The sequence below is a fragment of the Acomys russatus genome, chromosome 14 (assembly GCF_903995435.1).
Source record: "Acomys russatus chromosome 14, mAcoRus1.1, whole genome shotgun sequence".
Taxonomy (NCBI): domain Eukaryota; kingdom Metazoa; phylum Chordata; class Mammalia; order Rodentia; family Muridae; genus Acomys; species Acomys russatus.
In genome coordinates, this window is record NC_067150.1 from 14,970,998 (window position 1) to 14,990,282 (window position 19,285).

A 19,285-nucleotide genomic window follows, 5' to 3' on the forward strand; every position below is an offset into this window, starting at 1 on the left:
AGCCTTGGCTGTCCTGGACTCGCTTTGTAGACCAGGCTGACCTCGAACTCACAGTGATCCTCCTGCCTCTGCCTCCTGAGTGCTGGGATTAAAGGCATGTTGCACCATGCCCGGTCATAAAAGTATTTTTAAAAATCATGTGTGTATCTGATTTTTTTCTCAAGTAGACAGGGCTGTAGGGTTTGACACTAGGGTAGATGACACTGGAGAAGGGTGACGATGACGATGGCAACCGTTGAGTTCTTATACCTTCTCTTTCTTCCAGGTGCTCTTCTTTCTATTGACCCCGTCTGCCTCGAGGAAAGGAAAAAGGCAGAGAACATGGGGGCGCACAGCCTGAGAGAGTGTTATCAGGTAGGTAGAGACTGTGTCGCAAGATGCCAAGTGTGCCTGCACCAGGTAGAAATGCCTCTGTCTAGGTAGATGTGACTGTACTCCGTCAGAGAGCCAGGATATTAAGACCGATTCCGAAGTTGAATTTCACCACACTTGCTGGTGAGACGTTATCTGAAATTCCGCTCAGAATCTCAGTAACTACTGATTAATGCTGATACTCGTGGTAACCCAGGTGTGTTTGCTATTTTGCCAAATATTCTGACAGAATTTTAAGGTGGAAAGCTAGACTTGCTTTGAGGACCAGGCTGCCTCAGACTCAAAAAGATCCACCTGCCTCTGCCTCCACGAGTGCTGGGATTACAGGTGTGCGCCACCATGCCTGGCTCAAATCTTTCTTTCTTTCTTATTTTTTTGTTTTGTTTTTGTTTTTGTTAACTTTATATTGATTCCTTGTGAATTTTACATCATTCACCTTAATCCCACACATCTGGTTCCTTCATATCCACCTTTGCAACCTTCCTCCAAAAGAAAATTAAAAAAAATAAAAACATTTCGTCATGGAAGCTGTAGTGTACCACAGTGTGTCCCACAGTACGCCCTTTTGTCCACACGTATTTACTTGCCAATGTTCACTGCTAATGAGGTCTGGTTCAAGGCCTCTGGCTTTTGCTACATTATCGATACTGGAGTCTCACCAGGACTCCTCCCAGGTGTCTTGTTGTCCTGTGCTATGGCGATCCTACTGCTGTGGATCTGCAGGACAGGCCCTTCACAAGCTCCAGCAGTTCATGGATGGGGTGGATCAACTCAAAGCCCTGCATCTGGGCCTTGGTGGTAGCTGAGGGGTCAGCACACCAGCTCTCCCACACCCACACGCACACCCACACCACCAGGGCCAGCTTTCCAGCACTGCCCCAACTAGCTCACCCATGCAGCAGCCAGCAAAGAGCGGCCCTCTGGGCAGGCTCGCCTATGCTCACACTACCAGGACCGGCTCTACTGTGCTGCCTAGGCAAGGTGTCTGGCTCTTTTCTGTTCTCATGCCCTCAGGGCTAGCTCACCCACAGGAGCTGAGGGGCCAAGGAGTATGTGGTGGGGGGGGGGGGGGGGGGGGGGGGGGGGGGGGGGCGGGGGAGTGGACTGGGGGTGTGTTTTCTTTCTGTGCTTGGAATTGAACCTAAGGTCTTGAATATGCTAGACAAGCACTCTGCCACTAAGTTGTATCTCCCACATAAGATTTTATCGAGCCCTGTTTGTCAAGTATATGTGACGTGCTCAGGAATATTAGGGGAATAGAAGGACTATTTGTTTAGCTGTGACAAGAGTCACAGAAGCTATGTATCCATAGGAAATGGACAGTGCCTGTGGACAGGGAGATCTCCTAGACCACCAGTCCCTGAGGCAGACTGGGGAAGCTCTCAGGTCTCTAACAAGTGTTGGGTTTCCCGTCTTCATCTATAGTGAACATTGGTGACTTGTTACTTAGGCTGACATGCATGTGATTTAGGACTTGGTGACCTTTGATGATGTGGCTGTGTACTTCACCCAAGAGGAGTGGGTTATACTGGATCAAACTCAGAGAGGCCTCTACAGGGAGATGATGCTGGAGAACTACCAGAACCTGTTCTCAGCAGGTAAGACGGCCATTGCCTCTCTGGTGTCTTAGGGAGAGAGGTGTGGCATATCCTGGGCATACCGGGGAATTGGCAGCCTCGTTCTGAATATACTAAGAAGTAAAGAGATGTGTTGTACCCAGCACTTGGGAGACAGAGGCAGGCAGATCACTGTGAGTTCAAGGCCAGCCTGGTCTACAAAAGCAAGTCTAGGACAACCAATGCTACACAGAGAAACCCTGTCTCGAAAAAAAAAAAAAAAAAGAGAGAGAGAGAGAGAGATGTGTTGTGTTTGGGAGGCGTGTGTTTCCGAGATGGGGTTTCACTGTGCTGGAACTCATTCTTTAGACCAGGTATGATGGGGTCCTTCTGTAACCCCAGCATTTGAGAGGTTGAGGCAGGAGGATTGCCTAGAGTTCGAGGCCAACTTAGACTACATGGTTTCAAGGCCAGTGTGGGCTATGTAACCAGCTGCAAAATAAATAAATAAATAGAAAGGAAATTGGGGCGGGGGGGTAGGGGGGCAAAACAAGAATCTTTCTTTTTAAGATTTATTTTTATTTTATGTGTATGAAAATATATCTTAGGCGTTCATTGCCCAAGGAGGTCAGAGAAGGGCATTGGATTCCCTGGACTGGAGTTACAGACAGTTGTGAGATGCTGTGGGATGCTGGGACTTGAACTTTGGTCTTCTGCAAAGGTAGCAACTGCTTCTAAGTGCTGAGCCATCTCTCCAGCACTCCACCCCATCCTTTTTTCTTTTTTTAAAAAGATTTATTTATTATGTACACAGTGCGCATTAGATCTCATTAGAGATGGTTGTGAGCCATCATGTGGTTGCTGGGAATTGAACTCGGGACCTCTGGAGGAGAGGTCAGTGTTCTTAACCGCTGAGCCATCTCTCCAGCCCCCATTCTTTTTTCTTTCTTTCGTTCTTTTTTCCTTTAGGAGCCTGACTGGCCTAGAACTTGGTGTATAAACCAGGCTGGCTCTCGAACTCTCAGAGAGCCACTTGCCTGCCTCTGGCCCAAGTGCTGAGAGTAAAGGTTTATACCACCACACTTTGCTCAAGAATCATTCTTACTGTCAATGCTAAGGTACTAGCTAGTTCAGCATAAGTTTTTGTCTTTATTAAGCTAAGAACTTTCCATTTTATTTCATTTCATGAAAATTGGACCTTCCTCTATAACCCAAGCTGACCTCGAGCTCACTGTCGTCCTGTCTTTCAAATGCTGTGATTACAGGTGTGTGCTGCCATACTCGGCTTGAAAACTTTCAATTTTTTTTTTTTTTTTTTATATAAATGAAGTGCTTCTTTGTCTTCTCTGGCCTAACAAAGTTGGCAGCATCAGTACTCACTGTTTGGGGCAGTTATTAAGTACAGAAAGGGCTACTTGAACACAAGTGTTGCTGTAGTGTGGTTTGAGTGAGAAAGAAAATGAGTAACTAATGTGAGGATGCATACAGAGTGGGTCTAATGGGCAAAGGGGTGACTTCACCCAGGCTAGGTAGAGGAGGAAGCTGTGACCTTTCTTCAGCTACTTAAAGAATCATGCAGTTTAAAACTTAGAAATTAGCCTAGCAGTAGTGGCACATGCCTTTAATCCCAGCACTCAGCAGACGGAGGCAGGTGGATCTCTGAGTTCAAGGCCAGCATGGTCTATAGAGTAAGTTCCAGAACAGCCAGGGCTGTTACATAGAGAAACCCTGACTCAAAATACCAATGGTAGATAGATAGATAGATGGATAGGTAGATAGGTAGATAGATAGATAGATAGATAGATAGATAGATAGATAGATAGATAGATAGATAGGGCAAGCTTAGAAATTATTTCTGGAATTTTCTGTATAATATTTTTGGTTTCCAGTTGATAGTAAATTCCTTGACCTGTAGAAACTGATTTTAGGGGTATGAGGTAACCTCTGTAGTGTGTGCGTGTGCGTGTGCGTGTGCGTGTCTGATGTCAGTCCTCAGTTTCCCTTAGACAGGATTTCTTTGTTGTATGTCTGCTACATATCTCAGGCTTGCTGGCCTATACGTTTCTGGGGATTCCCCTATCTCTGCCTCCTATCTCTTCACAAGAGTACTGGGATTACAGGTGCTTGTGTTACTGTGTGTGAGGATTTAAACTCAGGTTTTCATGCTGGTGCAACAGATGCTTTATCTATCGAGCCTTCTCCCCATCCTCTATTGGGTGTCTTTTGTTTGGTTGGTTTTCTTTTTGTAATTGTAAGAGTGCATGGTGTGTGTGTAAGCATGGACACACATGTGCCGCAGTGAACATGTGGAAGTCAAAGGAAACTGTTTAATCTCTCCTGCAAATGTGGATTCCAGGAATTGAACTCAGGTCCTCAGGCTTGCACAGCAAATGCTTTTATCCACTGAGCCATCTCACCAGCCTCCTTGTAAGTTTTAATGTAATAACCTGGTCATCAAACTGTGGTCCAAACTGGGCGTGGTGGTGCACGCCTTTAATCCCAGCACTCGGGAGGCAAAGGCAGGTGGATCGCTGTGAATTCGAAGCCAGCCTGGTCTACAAAGTCAGTCCAGGACAGCCAGGCCACACAGAGAGACCCTGTCTCCAAAACAAAACAAAACAAAAACAAAAAACAAAAATGTGGTCCAATATTGGTGCTCTCACCCTATTGGGAATGTAAATCATCCATTTCCTCCTTTGATTTATTGAATAAGAAAATCTAAAAAAAAAAAAAATCTAGGTACATTCTCATCTCATTTTTTGTTTGTTTCTGCAGATCTGGAGATTAAACGTAGGCCTTGCACATGCTAGGCAAGTGCCTTACTACACTGCCTCATCCCTTACCCCTAGCATCAAAGCTTTACTAATTTTTTTAGGAGTTTTTTTTTTTAAAGATTTATTTATTCATTTTATATATACAGTGCTCTGTTTGTATGCACACCTGCAGGCCAGAAGAAGGCATCAGATCACATTATAGATGGTTGTGAGCCACCATGTGGTTGCTGCGAATTGAACTCAAGACCTCTCAAAGAGCAGTCACTGCCCTTGGTCTCTGAGCCACCTCTCCAGCCCTCCTCCTCCTCCTCTTCCTTTTTTATTTATTTATTTATTTGTTTGTTTATTTATATATTTGTTTGTTTATTTATTTATTTATTGAGGCAGGGATCTCACTGTGGCTCTGGTTATCCTGACATTCTCTTTATGTAGACAAGGCTTGGAGTGAATTCACAGAGATGCATTCACGTTTACCTCCTGAGTGCTGAGATTAAAGGCTTGCATCACCACACTCAGCTCCTAGCATCCAAATTTTAACGAGACATTCTGACTAATCTCATATATTGTAAGATATTAGTGTAGCTTTTTTCCTAGAACAAATGTCTTTGCTTCACTTTCTTTTCTGTTTGATTCTAAGTGTTAGTGTTTTGCTAATATGTGCATGAGCCTTAATTTGGGTTTTAGGGTTCAGAGATAAATATATGGGGGTTCAGAAAAAAGTGCTTAGTCTATATGCTTAGTCCTTTCGAAACATTGCCTGTGCGTTCTTTAGAAGCATGGCTCTTCAGTGCTGGGAGCAGTGACAAACGCCTTTACTCCCAGCACTTTGGGAGCTCAGACAGGAGGGCTGGTTAACCTGGACTACATATTCAAGATTCTATCTCAAACAACAAGAAAAAACAAAGCGAAACAGAAGCTAGAATAGTGACTCCTTAACAACACTTGCTCCTTTTTCAGTTCCCAGCACCCACATTGGGCGCCTCACAACCACCTGTAACTCTAACTCTTAGGGATCTGATGACTTTTTCTGGCCTCTAAGGGCACTTGCACACAGGTGCACACACATAAACAGACACATACACATGTATGTAATTTATTCAATTTTATTCTGTGTGCACCGGTATGAGGGTGTCAGAATCCCTGGAACTGGAGTTACAGACAGTTGTCTGTGGGTGCTGGGAATTGAACTTGTTTTTGTTTTTCAAAACAGGGTTTCTTTATTTAGCCCCGGATGTCCTGGCGCTCACTCTGTAGACCAGGCTGGCCTTGAACTCAGAGATCTGCCTGCCTCCTCTGCCTCCCAAGTGCTGAGACTAAAGCCATATACCACTACTGCCCAGAAAAAAAAAAAAAAAAAAAATCTTTAAAAAACAGGGAGTAGAGCTGAAGAGATGGCTTAGCAGGTAAGAGCTCTCACTGGTTGCTCTTCCAAAGGACCAGAGTTCAGCTTTCATGTAACTCCAGTTCCAAGGGATCCAATGCCCTCTTCTGGCCTCCAAGGGCCTGCATGCATATATGCAAGCAAAACAACCATATCCATAAAATAGCTGTTATTATTATTATTATTGGTTGGAGAGCTGGCTTAGAGGTTCAGAGCGCTTGTTGCTTTTGCAGAAGACCTTGTTTCAATTCCCAGCACCAACATGGTGATTTACAGGCATATGTAACTATAGTCCAGGGGCATCCTGTGCCCTCTTCTGACCTCTGGCACCAAGTACACACATGGTGAATATGCATACGGACATGTAGGTAAAAATACATAAAATAAAATGAATAAATCTTATAAATTAGTAAGGAAAAATTGGGGTGAGGTGCTTCATTTGGTAAAGTGCTTCACAGGCAAGCATGAGTTTCTGAGTTCAGATCCTCAGTACTACTTTTTAAAAAGTCAGGTGTAGCAGTTGTACCTGAAGTTCCTGGAGTGGGAGGGGAGCTGGGGGCTCCCAGGGGCCTCCTTGGTTAGTCCAGCTGAATCAGTGAGCTCCAGGTACAGTGTGTGTGTGTGTGTCTCAAAAACTTGTGGTGACGCTGTGGAGAGTGTAGTGATTCGTGCCTTTTATCCCAGTACTTGTGAGGCAGAGTCAGGGGCTCGGAGTTTGAGGCCAGCCTGATCTACATAATGAATTCTAGGCCAACCAGAGCTACATAGTAAGACCGTTTGGAACTGGGAAAAAAAAAAAAAGTGGATTGCTGGCATGCACTTGCAATCCCTGTGCTTAGGAGGGGTTCACTGGTTAGCCAACCTAGTCTTAACCAGGACCAGTGAGAGCCTGTGTCTTAGAAAACATGCTGTAGAGCTAGGCAGATGGCTCAGTGGATCAAGCATTTGGCTGTACCATCATGAAGACCACAGTTTAGATCCCCAACACCCAGGTGAAAAGTAAGCAGGCACAGTGGCTGCTTGTAACGCTAATCACTCAGAAGATAGAGACAGAAGATCCCCTGGAAAATGGGCGAGCTGCACTGGCTGAAGTGACGAGCTCTGGGTGCAGCAAGGAACCCGGCCTCAGTGTAAAAGGTGGAGAGTAGTCAAACAAGCCACCTGACACGCGTACACATACACACACAAAGGGAGGGAGGGAGAGTGTCCTAAATTTTTCGTTACTTTTTTTTCTGTCATGAGCCACCTCCATAAATACATTTTTTCCCCTGTGTGTAGGCTGTGAGGTCATCAAACCCAATCTGATCTTCTGGTTGGAGAAAGAAGATTTGCAGACTGTGGAAAGAGGCTTTCAGGGTGAGTATTCATGGAAAACAATTGTCTTCTGGGAGTTCCTTAAGTTTGGAAATAAGATAAAGGTTTTTTTGAGGGCGGGGCAGTTCTTCCGCTTTGATTCAGGGCCTCACTATGTAGTCCAGGCTGGCCCCCACAATATTTCTGCCTTTACCTTCTGGGTGCTGGGGTTGTTGGTGTGCCTTGGCTGTTTTGTTTCTTTATTTTCAGTATTGGGGATTGAACCTTGAGCTTGTTTAGGCAACCGCTCTTGCTACTAAGTTATATCTCCAATCTTATAATGAAACTTTCAAAGCTCCACTTGACCTCTGAAACTTCCAGCCCTTTATCTCAGAAGGAATTCTGGATTTCTTACAATTTGCCCAGACTTTTTCTGTGATGCTACAAAATGGCCTATTATGTTTCTTTTTATATGTTTGGCCTATGCTATGTGAAGATTTTCCTCGTCATCATCCTTGATAATATTGTTATTTACCATCAGTTTTTACTTTTCCTTTTTTTTTTTGGTTTTTCGAGACAAGGTTTCTCTGTGTAGCCTTGGCTGTCTTGGACTCACTTTGTAGACCAGGCTGGCCTCGAATTACAGCGATACGCCTGCCTCTGCCTCCCAAGTGCTGGGATTAAAGGCGTGCGCCACCACCGCCCAGCTCAGTTTTCACTTTTAAAGAGCAGTTTGTAGCTGGCCCGTGGGGACACGCTCCTTTAATCCCACCACTCAAGAAGCAGAGGGAGGCAGCATCTCTTAAGTTTGAGGCCAGCATGGTCTGCAGACTCAGTTCCAGGACATCCAGGGCTATATAGAGGGGGGATGGGCAGTGGAAGAAAGAGAAAAGAGGGGCTAGAGAGTTCAGTGGTTAAGAGCACTGGCTGAGCCGGGTAATGGTGGCACACGCCTTTAATCCCAGCATTTGGGAGGCAGAGGCAGGTGGATCTCTGTGACTTCAAGTCTCTGCCTACCACGTGCTGGGATTAAAAGTGTGCACCACCACACCCAGCCCATGCCTCTCTTTTCTAAGTTATGATTTTGTTTTCTTTTTATGCCTTTTTTTTAGAATGGGAAATGCAAAATACATTGAAGGAAGAAACTTCCAATATGGTGCAAATGGTAAGTTTAACTAAGGATGTTTATTAGTTTCCACACTCTGAAAAAACTATAAACTCCACTGTAGAAAATCAGTAGCAGCCGGGCGTGGTGGCACACACCTTTAATCCCAGCACTCGGGAGGCAGAGGCATGCGGATCACTGTGAGTGCGAGACCAGCCTGGTCTACAAAGCGAGTCTAGGACAGCCAAGGCTACACAGAGAAACCTTGTCTCAAAAACAAACAAACAAACAAAAAAACAAAAAATAAAAAATAAAATAAAATAAAATCAGTAGCATTCACTTAGAATAGTGTGAGTAGAGGGAGCAACATTTTAAAACACAAACCCTCAGTGTGACAATTTGGAACCCATCATAAAACCAAGTCCTTCAAAGTTCTGACAGGATACATTTCCACATGTATAATTAGATATTGAATTTTGTTGTTTATTTATTATGTATGCAGTGCTCTGCCTGTATGTACACCTACCTGCACATCGAAAGAGGGCATTAGATCACATTATAGATGGTTGCGAGCCGCTGTGTGGTTGCTGAGAGTTGAACTCAGGACCTCTAGAAGAGCAGTCAGTGCTCTTAACCTCTGAGCCATCTCTCCAGCCCCTAGACATTGAATTTTTTAAAGCAGTTAATTTATCTGTGTTTTATTTATGTTGGGGGGATGCGCACGTGCACACACACATACACATGTGCACACTGGTGCACAATTACCAGAAGATAATCATGTCATGGCTGTCTTGTGGGAGGCAGGAGAGCTTTCGAGAGTTGGTTCTCTCCTTTAATCAAGGTTGAGGTGTTGTCTCTTGTGTCTGCTACTGCGTAAGCTTTTACTTCTCTGCCTTCCTACTCACAGTAGTAGTGCTGGGGTTACAGACTTATCCTACCTCTGTCTGTTTTGGGGGTATTGATCATCTGTTGTCAGGTTTGCATAGCACTCACTTTACCTGATAAGCTGCCTTTCTGGCTCTCGGACGTGGTGCCGCACACCTGTAATCCCAGCACTCAGAGAGGCAGGCAGATCTCTGTGAGTTTGAGACCAGCCTGGTCTATAAAGCAAGTCCAGGACACCCAAGGCTACCCAGAGAAACCCTGTCTTGAAAAAAACAACTAAAAAAACCTGAAAGAATTAAGAATTCATCTGTAGAAACATAGTGTAAATGAGAAATGTTTAAGAGAAATTACATTCTCCTTTGCAGGAGAATCCTCTTTGATGGATATTCTGAATGTGGTAGATTTGGGGTACCCCAATCCTTGCTTAAGTGTTTGGGCTTCAGAATTTCCACATATATGCATCCCTACATATGTAACTCTGTTTTGAGGGTCTTAGAGTGATTTCAAAGTCAGAACAGATGATAGATGATTTTGCATTAAGGTCTCTTCATTGGAAGAAAAGCAGCAGAATTTGTATACATGTGATAACTACATTTCTGTCTTCATGGTGGTTGAAAACCTTAATTTTGAACAATCCATCAATTATATTTATTCTTTTATCAACAGGCAGGAAGCCCCAGTGCCTGGGAACTGTGTGATTATATGCAGCATAAAAATATCTTCAGAGAGCATTCATATTTTAAGAGGCATTTGGAAACTGAAAACTCAAGGGACACCTGTGACTCCATCCAATATGGAAAACACATTCCCACTGTGCATAAGGAAGCATCTACGAGGCAGCAGCTTTCTGTGTTGAATCAATGTGCAGGAGACTTTACTCCCCAGAAAACAGGCTTTCGGGACAAATCTGTTGAAAGCACTGACTTCCTTAATAAGTCATATTTTAAGGTACAGATGAGAATCTATAATGGAGAAAGGTTCTGTGAATTGACTCAATTTGCAGGAGATTTTACATGTTCCACAAGTGGAGCTATGCCTATTCAAATGTACACCATAAAAGTCTATGAATGCAGTATTTGTGGGAAAGTCTTTGGCTATTCTTCAAATCTTAACAGTCACATGCGATCCCACACTGGGGAGAAGCCCTATGAATGTAAGATTTGTGGAAAGGTCTTTGGGTATTCTTCACATCTTAATAGTCACATGCGAACCCACACTGGGAAGAAACTTTCCTATGAATGTAAAATATGTAAGAAATCCTTAACTACTTCTTCAAGTCTAACTGAACATTTCAGAATTCATACTGGAGAGAAGCCCTATAAATGTAAGGACTGTGGAAAAGCTTTCACTAAGCGCTCAGGACTTTCTACACACGTACAAACACATGCTGTACAGAAGCCCTATGTGTGTAAGTTATGTGGGAGGTCCTTCACTCTTTCTTCAAACATGACTGACCATTTAAGAATTCATACTGGCGAGAAGCCCTATAAATGTAAGGAATGTGGGAAAGCTTTTCACGCATCTCCTAACCTTCGTAACCATCTAAGAACACATACTAGAGACAAACACTATAAATGTGATAAGTGTGGGAAAGCCTTCAACACTTCTTCCTACCTACAGAAACATGTAAGGACTCACAGTGCGGAGAAACCTTACAAGTGTAGGGAATGTGGAAAAACCTACAAAAGGTGTTCCCTATTGAACGAACATTTAAAAACTCATATGGTGGAGAAACCCTTTGATTGCAGGGTATGTGGAAAGTCTTTTAGAAGTTCTGCATGCCGTAATAAACACATTCGTCGTCACGCTGGACTCAAACCTTACAAAGACTTCACTGTTTCTTCAAGTCTCACTGAACATAAAAGAACACACAGTGGAGAGAAACCCTATAAATGTAAGGAGTGTGGGAAAGCCTTCACTACAGCCTCATGTCTGATTGTCCATAAGAGGATTCACACTGGAGAGAGACCCTATGAATGTAAGGAGTGTGGGAAAGCTTACAAAAGGTGTTACCTACTGACTGAACATGTAAAAACCCACATGAGGGAAAAGCCCTTTGAATGTAAGGTGTGTGGAAAACTCTTTGGGAATTTCTCTTGCCTTAATAAGCACATCCGAATTCACACTGGGATAAAACCCTATAAGTGTAAGTACTGCGGAAAAGACTTCACTGTCCCCTCTAGCCTCGCTGAACATGTAAAGACTCATGCTGGCGCGAAGCCCTACAAATGTAAGGAATGTGGGAAAGCCTTCACAACATCCTTAACCCTCTATCACCATGTCCGAGTTCATGATAGAGAGGTTTCCTCTAAGTATCAGGAATGTGGGGGAAAACTACAAGTTTTATCAACTAACTGAACTTAGTAAATCAATCTGAATGGAAACCCTTTGAATGGGAAAAATTTTGAAAGTCCTTCAAGAATTCTGTACATCTTGATCATCATAGTGGATTTTGCACTGCTGAGAAGCCTTATTAATGTAAGAAATGTGGGTTAACCTTCAAACCAGCTTACTTGAGAGACATAAAAGCTCTCTTGTTCTCAAGATGCCCGTGATCAAGAAACCTGTGTGAGCCATTGGAATGTCATCAAAGTGCACTAATCCATGAGCTCGCCTTGGAACCGTGTAATGTGACAAATATGAAAGCCCTACATCCTGAGGAGTTGTTCGGTACACAGGATTGTGAGATGGAGAAACTGTTCATAATGCGGGAAAGCTGTCGCTCTGCTCAGTACTTTACATTCCCTGTGACCTCTGGAGATGATGAAAGTAAGGAAGGTTGCAAAGTCATTGCTTTCTACAGATTGTTCTTCAATGTTTAATAAACGTGGCGATTTATGGTCAAGAGAAAATAAGCTGGGCGTGGTGGCACACGCCTTTAATCCCAGCACTCGGGAGGCAGAGGCAGGCGGATTGCTGTGAGTTTGAGGCCAGCCTGGTCTACAAAGTGAGTCCAGGATGGCCAAGGCTACACAGAGAAACCCTGTCTCGAAAAACCAAAAAAAAAAAAAAAAAAAAAAAAAATAGAGAGAGAATAAATGCTGAGTATACGACAGCTATGGCCACATTTTGAAATACATGCTGACAGAAATTGGCCTTCTGATTTCTTTATTGCTGTTTGCAGCAGCCCAAGTTGGGCTCAAACTCTGTAACAGAGGATGCCCTTGAACTCCTTGATCCTTCTGAACCACATCCGGTTTTTAGTGCCGGGAAGCCAGGGCTTTGGGCACGCTAGGCACTCTGCTAGCTACATCCTCAGTCCCTGTTGGAGTGTTTATTTTGAAAACGTGTGATTCTGCCCTAATTGTTTCTAAAATGATGTCTACTTATCCTATGTAACAACACTGTGCCCACTGAGATATTGTGCCTTCCAGATTGCTCCAAGCAAAAAAAGGGAACTTCCGGAATATTAACTGATAAATTTGTTGCCTGGAGGTTAAAGTATGACCTTATATATTAAGCATGTGTTCTACCCTAGAGCTGAGCCCGTACCCTCACAGCCTGTCTCAATAGTATGTATTCTCCAGTTGCCATGCTTTACACAGGATCCAACTGCAGCAGATAGCAGCAGCCAAGTTTAGGGTTTAATACAGTTCTTTTGGGGGTGAGATAAGGTCTCATTCTGTAGGCCAAAATTAGCCTACAACTCACTGTGCAGCCCTTGGCAACCTCACGCATGTGATAGTTCTGTCTCAGCTTCTCAGTGTTGGGATTACAGGCATGAGCCGCCGTGCCCACCTCCTTTTTCTTTTTTATCTTTATCATTTTTTTTTTTTTTTCTTCTGTCTCTTCCTCACTGTGTTGCTCTGGCTGTCCTAGAACTCACTATGTACCCAGTACTGGCCTCCAACTTGTAGGAATCTCTTTGCCTTTGCCTCCTGGATGCTAAGGTTAAAGGTATGAATACCGGGCTGGAGAGATGGCTCAGAGGTTAAGAGCACTGTCTGTTCTTCCAAAGGTCCTGAGTTCAATTCCCAGCAACCACATGGTGGCTCACAACAATTTATAATGAGATCTGGTGCCTCTTCTGGCCTGCAGGCACACATGTGGGCAGAATACTGTATAAATAATAAATCTTAGAAAAGTGCATATATATATGTATATATGTGTGTGTGTGTGTGTGTGTGTGTGTGTGTATACCATACCCAGCTTTGTCCAGCTCTTGAAGTTGCTCAAAGATCTTTGGCAGAGCTGAGGATATAGTTGAGTGGTAGAGTGGCCTGGTGTGCATGAGCTCCTAGGTTTGACCACCAGCATCACGCACATATAAAAGTTACGCTTTCGGGCTGGAGAGATGGCTCAGAGGCTAAGAGCACTACTTGCTCTTCCGAAGGTCCTGAGTTCAATTCCCAGCAACCACATGGTGGGGCTCACAACCACCTGTAATGAGATCTGGTGCCTTCTTGTGGTGGGCAGGCACATGTATGGACAGAATACTGTATAAATAATAAATAAATCTTTAAAAAGAAAAAAAGTTACGCTTTTGTAACTGGTCTTACAGATAAAAGTGAGAGTACGAAAAGAGGTAAGTGAATAAGGATGGGTGAGTAGCCAGAAGTGGGAAATGCCTGTTTCCCAACCATAGAAAAGTCTTATACTAAGAATTCAAATTGCTGAAACATCATACACTGTAGGAACAGTGAGACCCTGAATTTTCTTTTTTCTCTTTACCTATCTACTCCACAGACTGGCAACACAGTCAGATTGCATTGCTGAGTCAGGTGACACTGAGACTGACTATAGGCCTTTGGGACTTGTCCTTTTTGAATTACAGACAGTGGGAATGGAAATGCCTTTAGAAGGCCAGCACAGTGAGCTCTGCTGACATTGATCTCTGTGTTGCAAACCATCTCTAGCCAAAGGTCAGCACTGGCAGGTTTCAGTCTCAGTGATCCAAATTTCTATACTTCTGATTGGATATTTTTGGGTTTTGTCCTGTAAAGCCATTAAGGCTGGGCCACTCAGTGGCCCTTTCTTTGATTCATATTCTAGCCAAAGTACCAGTGATCCAAATCAAACTTCGCAGTAAGACTGTGTACCTTTGTCAATTTATAGTAAGGAGTCTGCTGTGGAATAGTTCTTTTACAGGTATGAGTTTGCTGTTTAACCTGTGTCACTTTAGTATTTTGAGACAGGGTCCCTCTTTGTAGCCTTGGCTGTCCTGTCCTCACTTTGTAGACCAGGCTGGCCTCGAGCTCACAGAGGCCTCTGCCAACTCCCAGCCCCCTCCATTGCTTCTAATGCTGGCACTGACACTGTAAATCAGCAGATCAGTTTTTGGGTGGTTTTTCCCCATAAGCAGGGTCTTCATATGTAAGCCAGACTGACCTCAAACTTGGTTTTTCGAGACAGGTTTTCTCTGTGTAGCCTTGGCTGTCCTGGGCTTGCTTTGTAGACCAGGCTGGCCTCGAACTCACAGTGATCCGCCTGCCTCTGCCTCCCGAGTGCTGGAATTAAAGTTGTCTGCCACCACACCTGGCTTGACTTCAAACTTGTAATCTTCCTATTTTATTCCATAAGTGCTAGGATTGCAACTGTCTACCACGGTATTCTTAGGTAGTTCCATATTAATTCAGTCTGTTGTTTAAATTAATAGTTAATTTCCAAATGAAAACAACCAGGTCATAATTTTGCCTAAACATGATATAACTATTCTGGATACAAGCTGTAAGCACATAAATTTAGAGTAGGTGGCAATGCCCCCTGAGGCATTTTGTATTTCAACTTAAATATGATAAACATTAATACTGTCTTAGTTAATGTTACATAACATGATAGAGAGGAAAACAAAAGTATCTGTACAAATGCTTTTGGGGTTTTTGGTTTTTTAGGGTTTTTGTTTGTTTGTTTGTTTTGGGTTTTTGGTTTGGTTTTTTGAGACAAGGTTTCTCAGTGTAGCCCTGGCTGTCCTGCAACTCACTCTGTAGACCAGGCTAGCCATTCTGTGTGTGTGTGTGTGTGTGTGTGTGTGTGTGTGTGTGTGTGTGTCCCGCCAACCTCAAGCAAGCTCCTTAACAAGTCTTGGTCTTTTTTCCTGGAGGAGTGACCCTATCTTCATTCCTGACAAGGCTGTGCCCTTTGTCATCCTGCCTGGAGGGCTATTGTTGTTTTCCACTGACTTTAATCACCAAGGCCTTGGTAGCACAAAGGGATGACCTAAAACAGTAGTTCTCAACCTGTGCAGTCAAGAAAAGTCAAACTGTTTGTGTGTGTCTGCTCTCCCCCCACCTCACTCCACCCTCCACCCAGATAGTGGCTGTCAGCTCTTTATTACAACCAACAAGCAAGTGAGGGAGGATCAATCTACAAAATAGATGGTCGGCCATAGAAATGACAATACCAAGATCTGGCTGTTACTTGGCTCTCTGCCTGTTTAGCAATCAACAATTGACTATATAGAGACACACCTTCACATGGTGTACCTCAGCACTGATGTTTACCCTAGATAGTGTGAAAATCAACTATCTCATTGTAATGTTTACCCTAGATACAATGATTCTACTTCAGGTTTTCACCCTCATAGATAGCTGGGGGTTTCCATTGCACTAGGTTTCCAGCTCATTGACAAGATGCTCCCCCCAATTCCAGTTGCCTCTCCCTCTGCCCTCCCCTGACCTTATCCCTGCTGTTCCTATACCCACCCACCCCCAGGCTCCTGTGATAGCTATTTCCCCTTCCCCAGGAGGTTTATGTGCCCCTCCCCCGATTAAGCCCTCCTTGCTACTCTGGGACTATTGATGGTAGCATGGTTATCTTCTGGGACTATTGATGGTAGCATGGTTATCTTCTGGGACTATTGATGGTAGCAAGGTTATCTTTTACCACTTTATGGTTACACTTTATCCCCTAATATCCACTTATAAGTGAGTACATACCATGTTTGTCTTTCTGGATCTGGGTTACCTTACACAGGATGATTTTTTTTTTCTTCTAGTTCTATCCATTTGCCTGCAAATTTCATGATGCTGAGTTTTGTTTTTAAGTTTTTCGTAACAGGCTTTCTCTGTGTGTAGCCCTGGCTCCCTGGAATCACTCTGTAGACCAGGATGGCCTCAAAATGACAGGGATCCACCTGCCTCTGCCACCCATGTGCTGAGATTAAAGGCGTGCACCACTACCACTCTGCACAATGCTGTTTTTTAAACAGCTGTGTAATGCTCTATTGTATAAATCGTTAAAGGCATGTACCACCACTGTCTGACTAACCTGTCTGTTTTTATGCCAATATCATGTAGGTTTTATCACTATAGTCTGTAGTAGAGTTTAAAATCAGGAATGGTGATACCTCCAGAAGCTTTTTATTGTATAGGATTCTTTTAGCTATCCTGGGTTCGGTTTTTTTGTTTTTTGTTTTGTTTTGTTTTGTTTTTCATATAAAGTTGAGTATTGTTCTTTGGAGGTCTGCAAAGAATTGTGTTGGAAGGTTTTGTTTGTTGGTTTGTTTTTTGGTTTTTCGAGATAGGGTTTCTCTGTGTAGTCTTGGCTGTCCTGGACTCCCTTTGTAGACCAGGCTGGCCTCGAACTCACAGAGATTCACCTGCTTCTGCCTCTTGGAATGCTGGGATTAAAGGTGTGTGCCACCATATCCAGCTTTGTGTTGGAAGTTTTATGGGGATTGCATTAAATCTGTAGATTGCTTTTGGTGAGATGGTCATTTTTATTGTCTTAACCTTAACCATTCTTTGAGCATTGGAGGTCTTTCCATCTTCTCATATCTTCAATTTCTTCCTTCAAAGACATGAAGTTCTTGTCATACAGGCCTTGGACTGTCCTGCACAAAGTCATCCCAAGGTATTTTATATTACTTGTGGCTATTGTGAAGTGTGGTTTCTCTGATTTCGTTCTCAGCTTTATTGTTTCTATATAGGAGGCTACTGATTTTTTTTTTAAAGTTAGTCTTTTAAACAGCCACTTGACTGAAAGTGTTTATCAGCTGTAGGAGTTCCCTAGTAGAGTTTTAGGGGTTGCTTACGTATACTATCATGTCATCTGTAAATAGTGATACTTTGACTTCTTTCTTTCTAATTTGTATCTCCTTTATTCCCTTTAGTTGTCTTATTCCTTTAGCTAGAACTTCAAGTAATATTTTGAACAGATATGTAGGGAGTAGATAAACTTGTCTTGACCCTGATTTCAGTGGAATTGCTTTTAGTTTCCATTTAATTCGATGTTGGCTTTAGGTTTGCTGTATATATTGCTTTTATTATGTTTACAAATGTCCCTTGTAGCCCTGATCCCTTCAAGACTTTTCTTATGAAGTGGTGTTGGATTTGGGCTTTTTCAACATCTAAGAGATGATCAGGTAGATTTTTTTCTTTCTGCTTGTCTATATGGTGGATTACATTGATGAGTTTTTGTATGGGGGAACATCCCTGTATCTCTGGGATGAAGCCTACTTGATCATGGTGGATGATCTTCTTGATGTACTCTTGGACTTGGTTTGCAAGCTGTTTATTGAGTACTTTTGCATCAATATTCATGAGGAAAATTGGTAATTGTCTTTCTTTGTTGACTCTTTATATTATTTGGGTATCAGGGTGACTGTGGCCTCACAAAATGAATTAGGTAATGTTCCTTCTGTTTTCATTTTGTGGAATAATTTGAAAATAGCTCTTCTTTGGAAGTCTGCTAGAAGTCTGGCCCTGGGCTTTTTGTGTGTGTGTGTGGCGGGGGGGAGGCAGGGGGGCTATGGGATATTGATGACTGCTTCCATTTCCTTAGGGGGTTTTAGGTCTATTCAGATTGTTTATCTGATCTTGATTTAAATTTGCTAAGGGATATCTATCAAGAAAATTGTCTATTTCTTTTAGATTTTTCCAATTTTGTGAAGTACAGGAAGTATTTAATTTCTTTATTTTTGCCTTGACCTAGTGGTCATTCAGTAGAGTTGTTCAGCTTCCATGCATTTGTATATAGGCTTTCTGTTGTTTCTGAAATCCAGCTTTAATCTGATCTAATAGGATACAAGGAGTTTATTTCAATTTTCTTGTATCTATTGAGACTTGCTTTGTAACAGAGTATGTGGTCACTATAGAGGAAGTTTGGTGAAGTGCTGAGAAGAAGGCGTATTCTTCTGTTTGGGTGAAATGTTCTGTAGATATCTATTAGATCCATTCGAGTCATGATAACACCTGTTAGTGACATCATTTTTCTGTTTAGTTTTTGTCTGGATGACCAATGGTGGTGAGAGTGGGGCTTTGAAGTCTCCTGCTAGCAATGTGTAATTTAAGCTTCAGTAACATTTCTTTTACTGATTGGGCGCCTGTGCATTTGGGGAATAGATGATCAAAATTGAGACGTCATCTTGGTAGATTTTTCCTTTGATGAGTATGAAGTGTCCTCCAACTCTTTTGATTAATTTTAGTTGGAAGTCTATTTTGTTAAATGTTAGAATGGCCACACCAGTTTGCTTCTTGGGTCTATTTGCTTGGATAATTTTTCCACCCTTTACTCTGAGGTAATGTCTGTATCTTTGATGCTGAGGTGTGTTTCCTGTATGCAGTAGAAGGATGGATACTGTTTTCACATCCTTTCTATTAGCCTGTGTCTATAAAAAGGGAACTGAGTCCATTGGAATTGAGAGATATTAATGACCAATGATTGTTAATTCCTGTTATATTGGTTTTGGTGGTGGGAGAGAGTCTTTCCTTTCCTATATGGTTTTGCTTGTGTAAAAATATTTATTTTCTGTGCTTTCATGAGTATAGTTAGCCTCTGTGGGATGAAGTTTTCCTTCTAGTACCTTCTGTAGGGCTGGATTTATGGATAGATATTTTTAAAATTTGACTTTGCCATGGAATATCTTGTTTTCTCCTTCTATAGTGATTGAAAGTTGTGCTAGGTCTAGTAGTTTGGGCTGGCATCTGTGGTCTCTTAGAATCTGCAAGACATATGCCTAGGCCTTTTTGGCTTTTAGAGT

General features: G+C 42.8%; 2 protein-coding genes across 2 annotated transcripts; both read left to right on the top strand.

Annotated features, from left to right (window-relative positions):
- The first annotated feature begins 219 nt into the window (after positions 1-219).
- Positions 220-8,568, top strand: LOC127198749 (zinc finger protein 426-like). Its single transcript, XM_051156792.1, has 4 exons — positions 220-354; positions 1,844-1,970; positions 7,362-7,439; positions 8,489-8,568. Exons 1-4 carry the CDS (start codon positions 220-222, stop codon positions 8,566-8,568), a joined length of 420 nt encoding a protein of 139 aa, XP_051012749.1.
- Positions 8,569-9,852: 1,284 nt separating this feature from the next.
- On the top strand, positions 9,853-11,992 carry LOC127198152 (zinc finger protein 420-like). The gene has a single exon (XM_051155954.1). The coding sequence runs from the start codon at positions 10,069-10,071 to the stop codon at positions 11,722-11,724; it is 1,656 nt and encodes a 551-aa protein (XP_051011911.1). The 5' UTR covers positions 9,853-10,068; the 3' UTR covers positions 11,725-11,992.
- Positions 11,993-19,285: the final 7,293 nt, after the last annotated feature.

Excerpts from the sequence above, each read along its gene's own strand:
- LOC127198152 (XM_051155954.1), top strand. The coding sequence starts at position 10,069 with ATGCAGCATAAAAATATCTTCAGAGAGCATTCATATTTTAAGAGGCAT.
- LOC127198749 (XM_051156792.1), top strand. The coding sequence starts at position 220 with ATGACGATGGCAACCGTTGAGTTCTTATACCTTCTCTTTCTTCCAGGT. Across the intron at positions 355-1,843 it reads GCCTGAGAGAGTGTTATCAG|GACTTGGTGACCTTTGATGA; the intron begins GTAGGTAGAGAC and ends CATGTGATTTAG. Across the intron at positions 7,440-8,488 it reads TGTGGAAAGAGGCTTTCAGG|AATGGGAAATGCAAAATACA; the intron begins GTGAGTATTCAT and ends CCTTTTTTTTAG.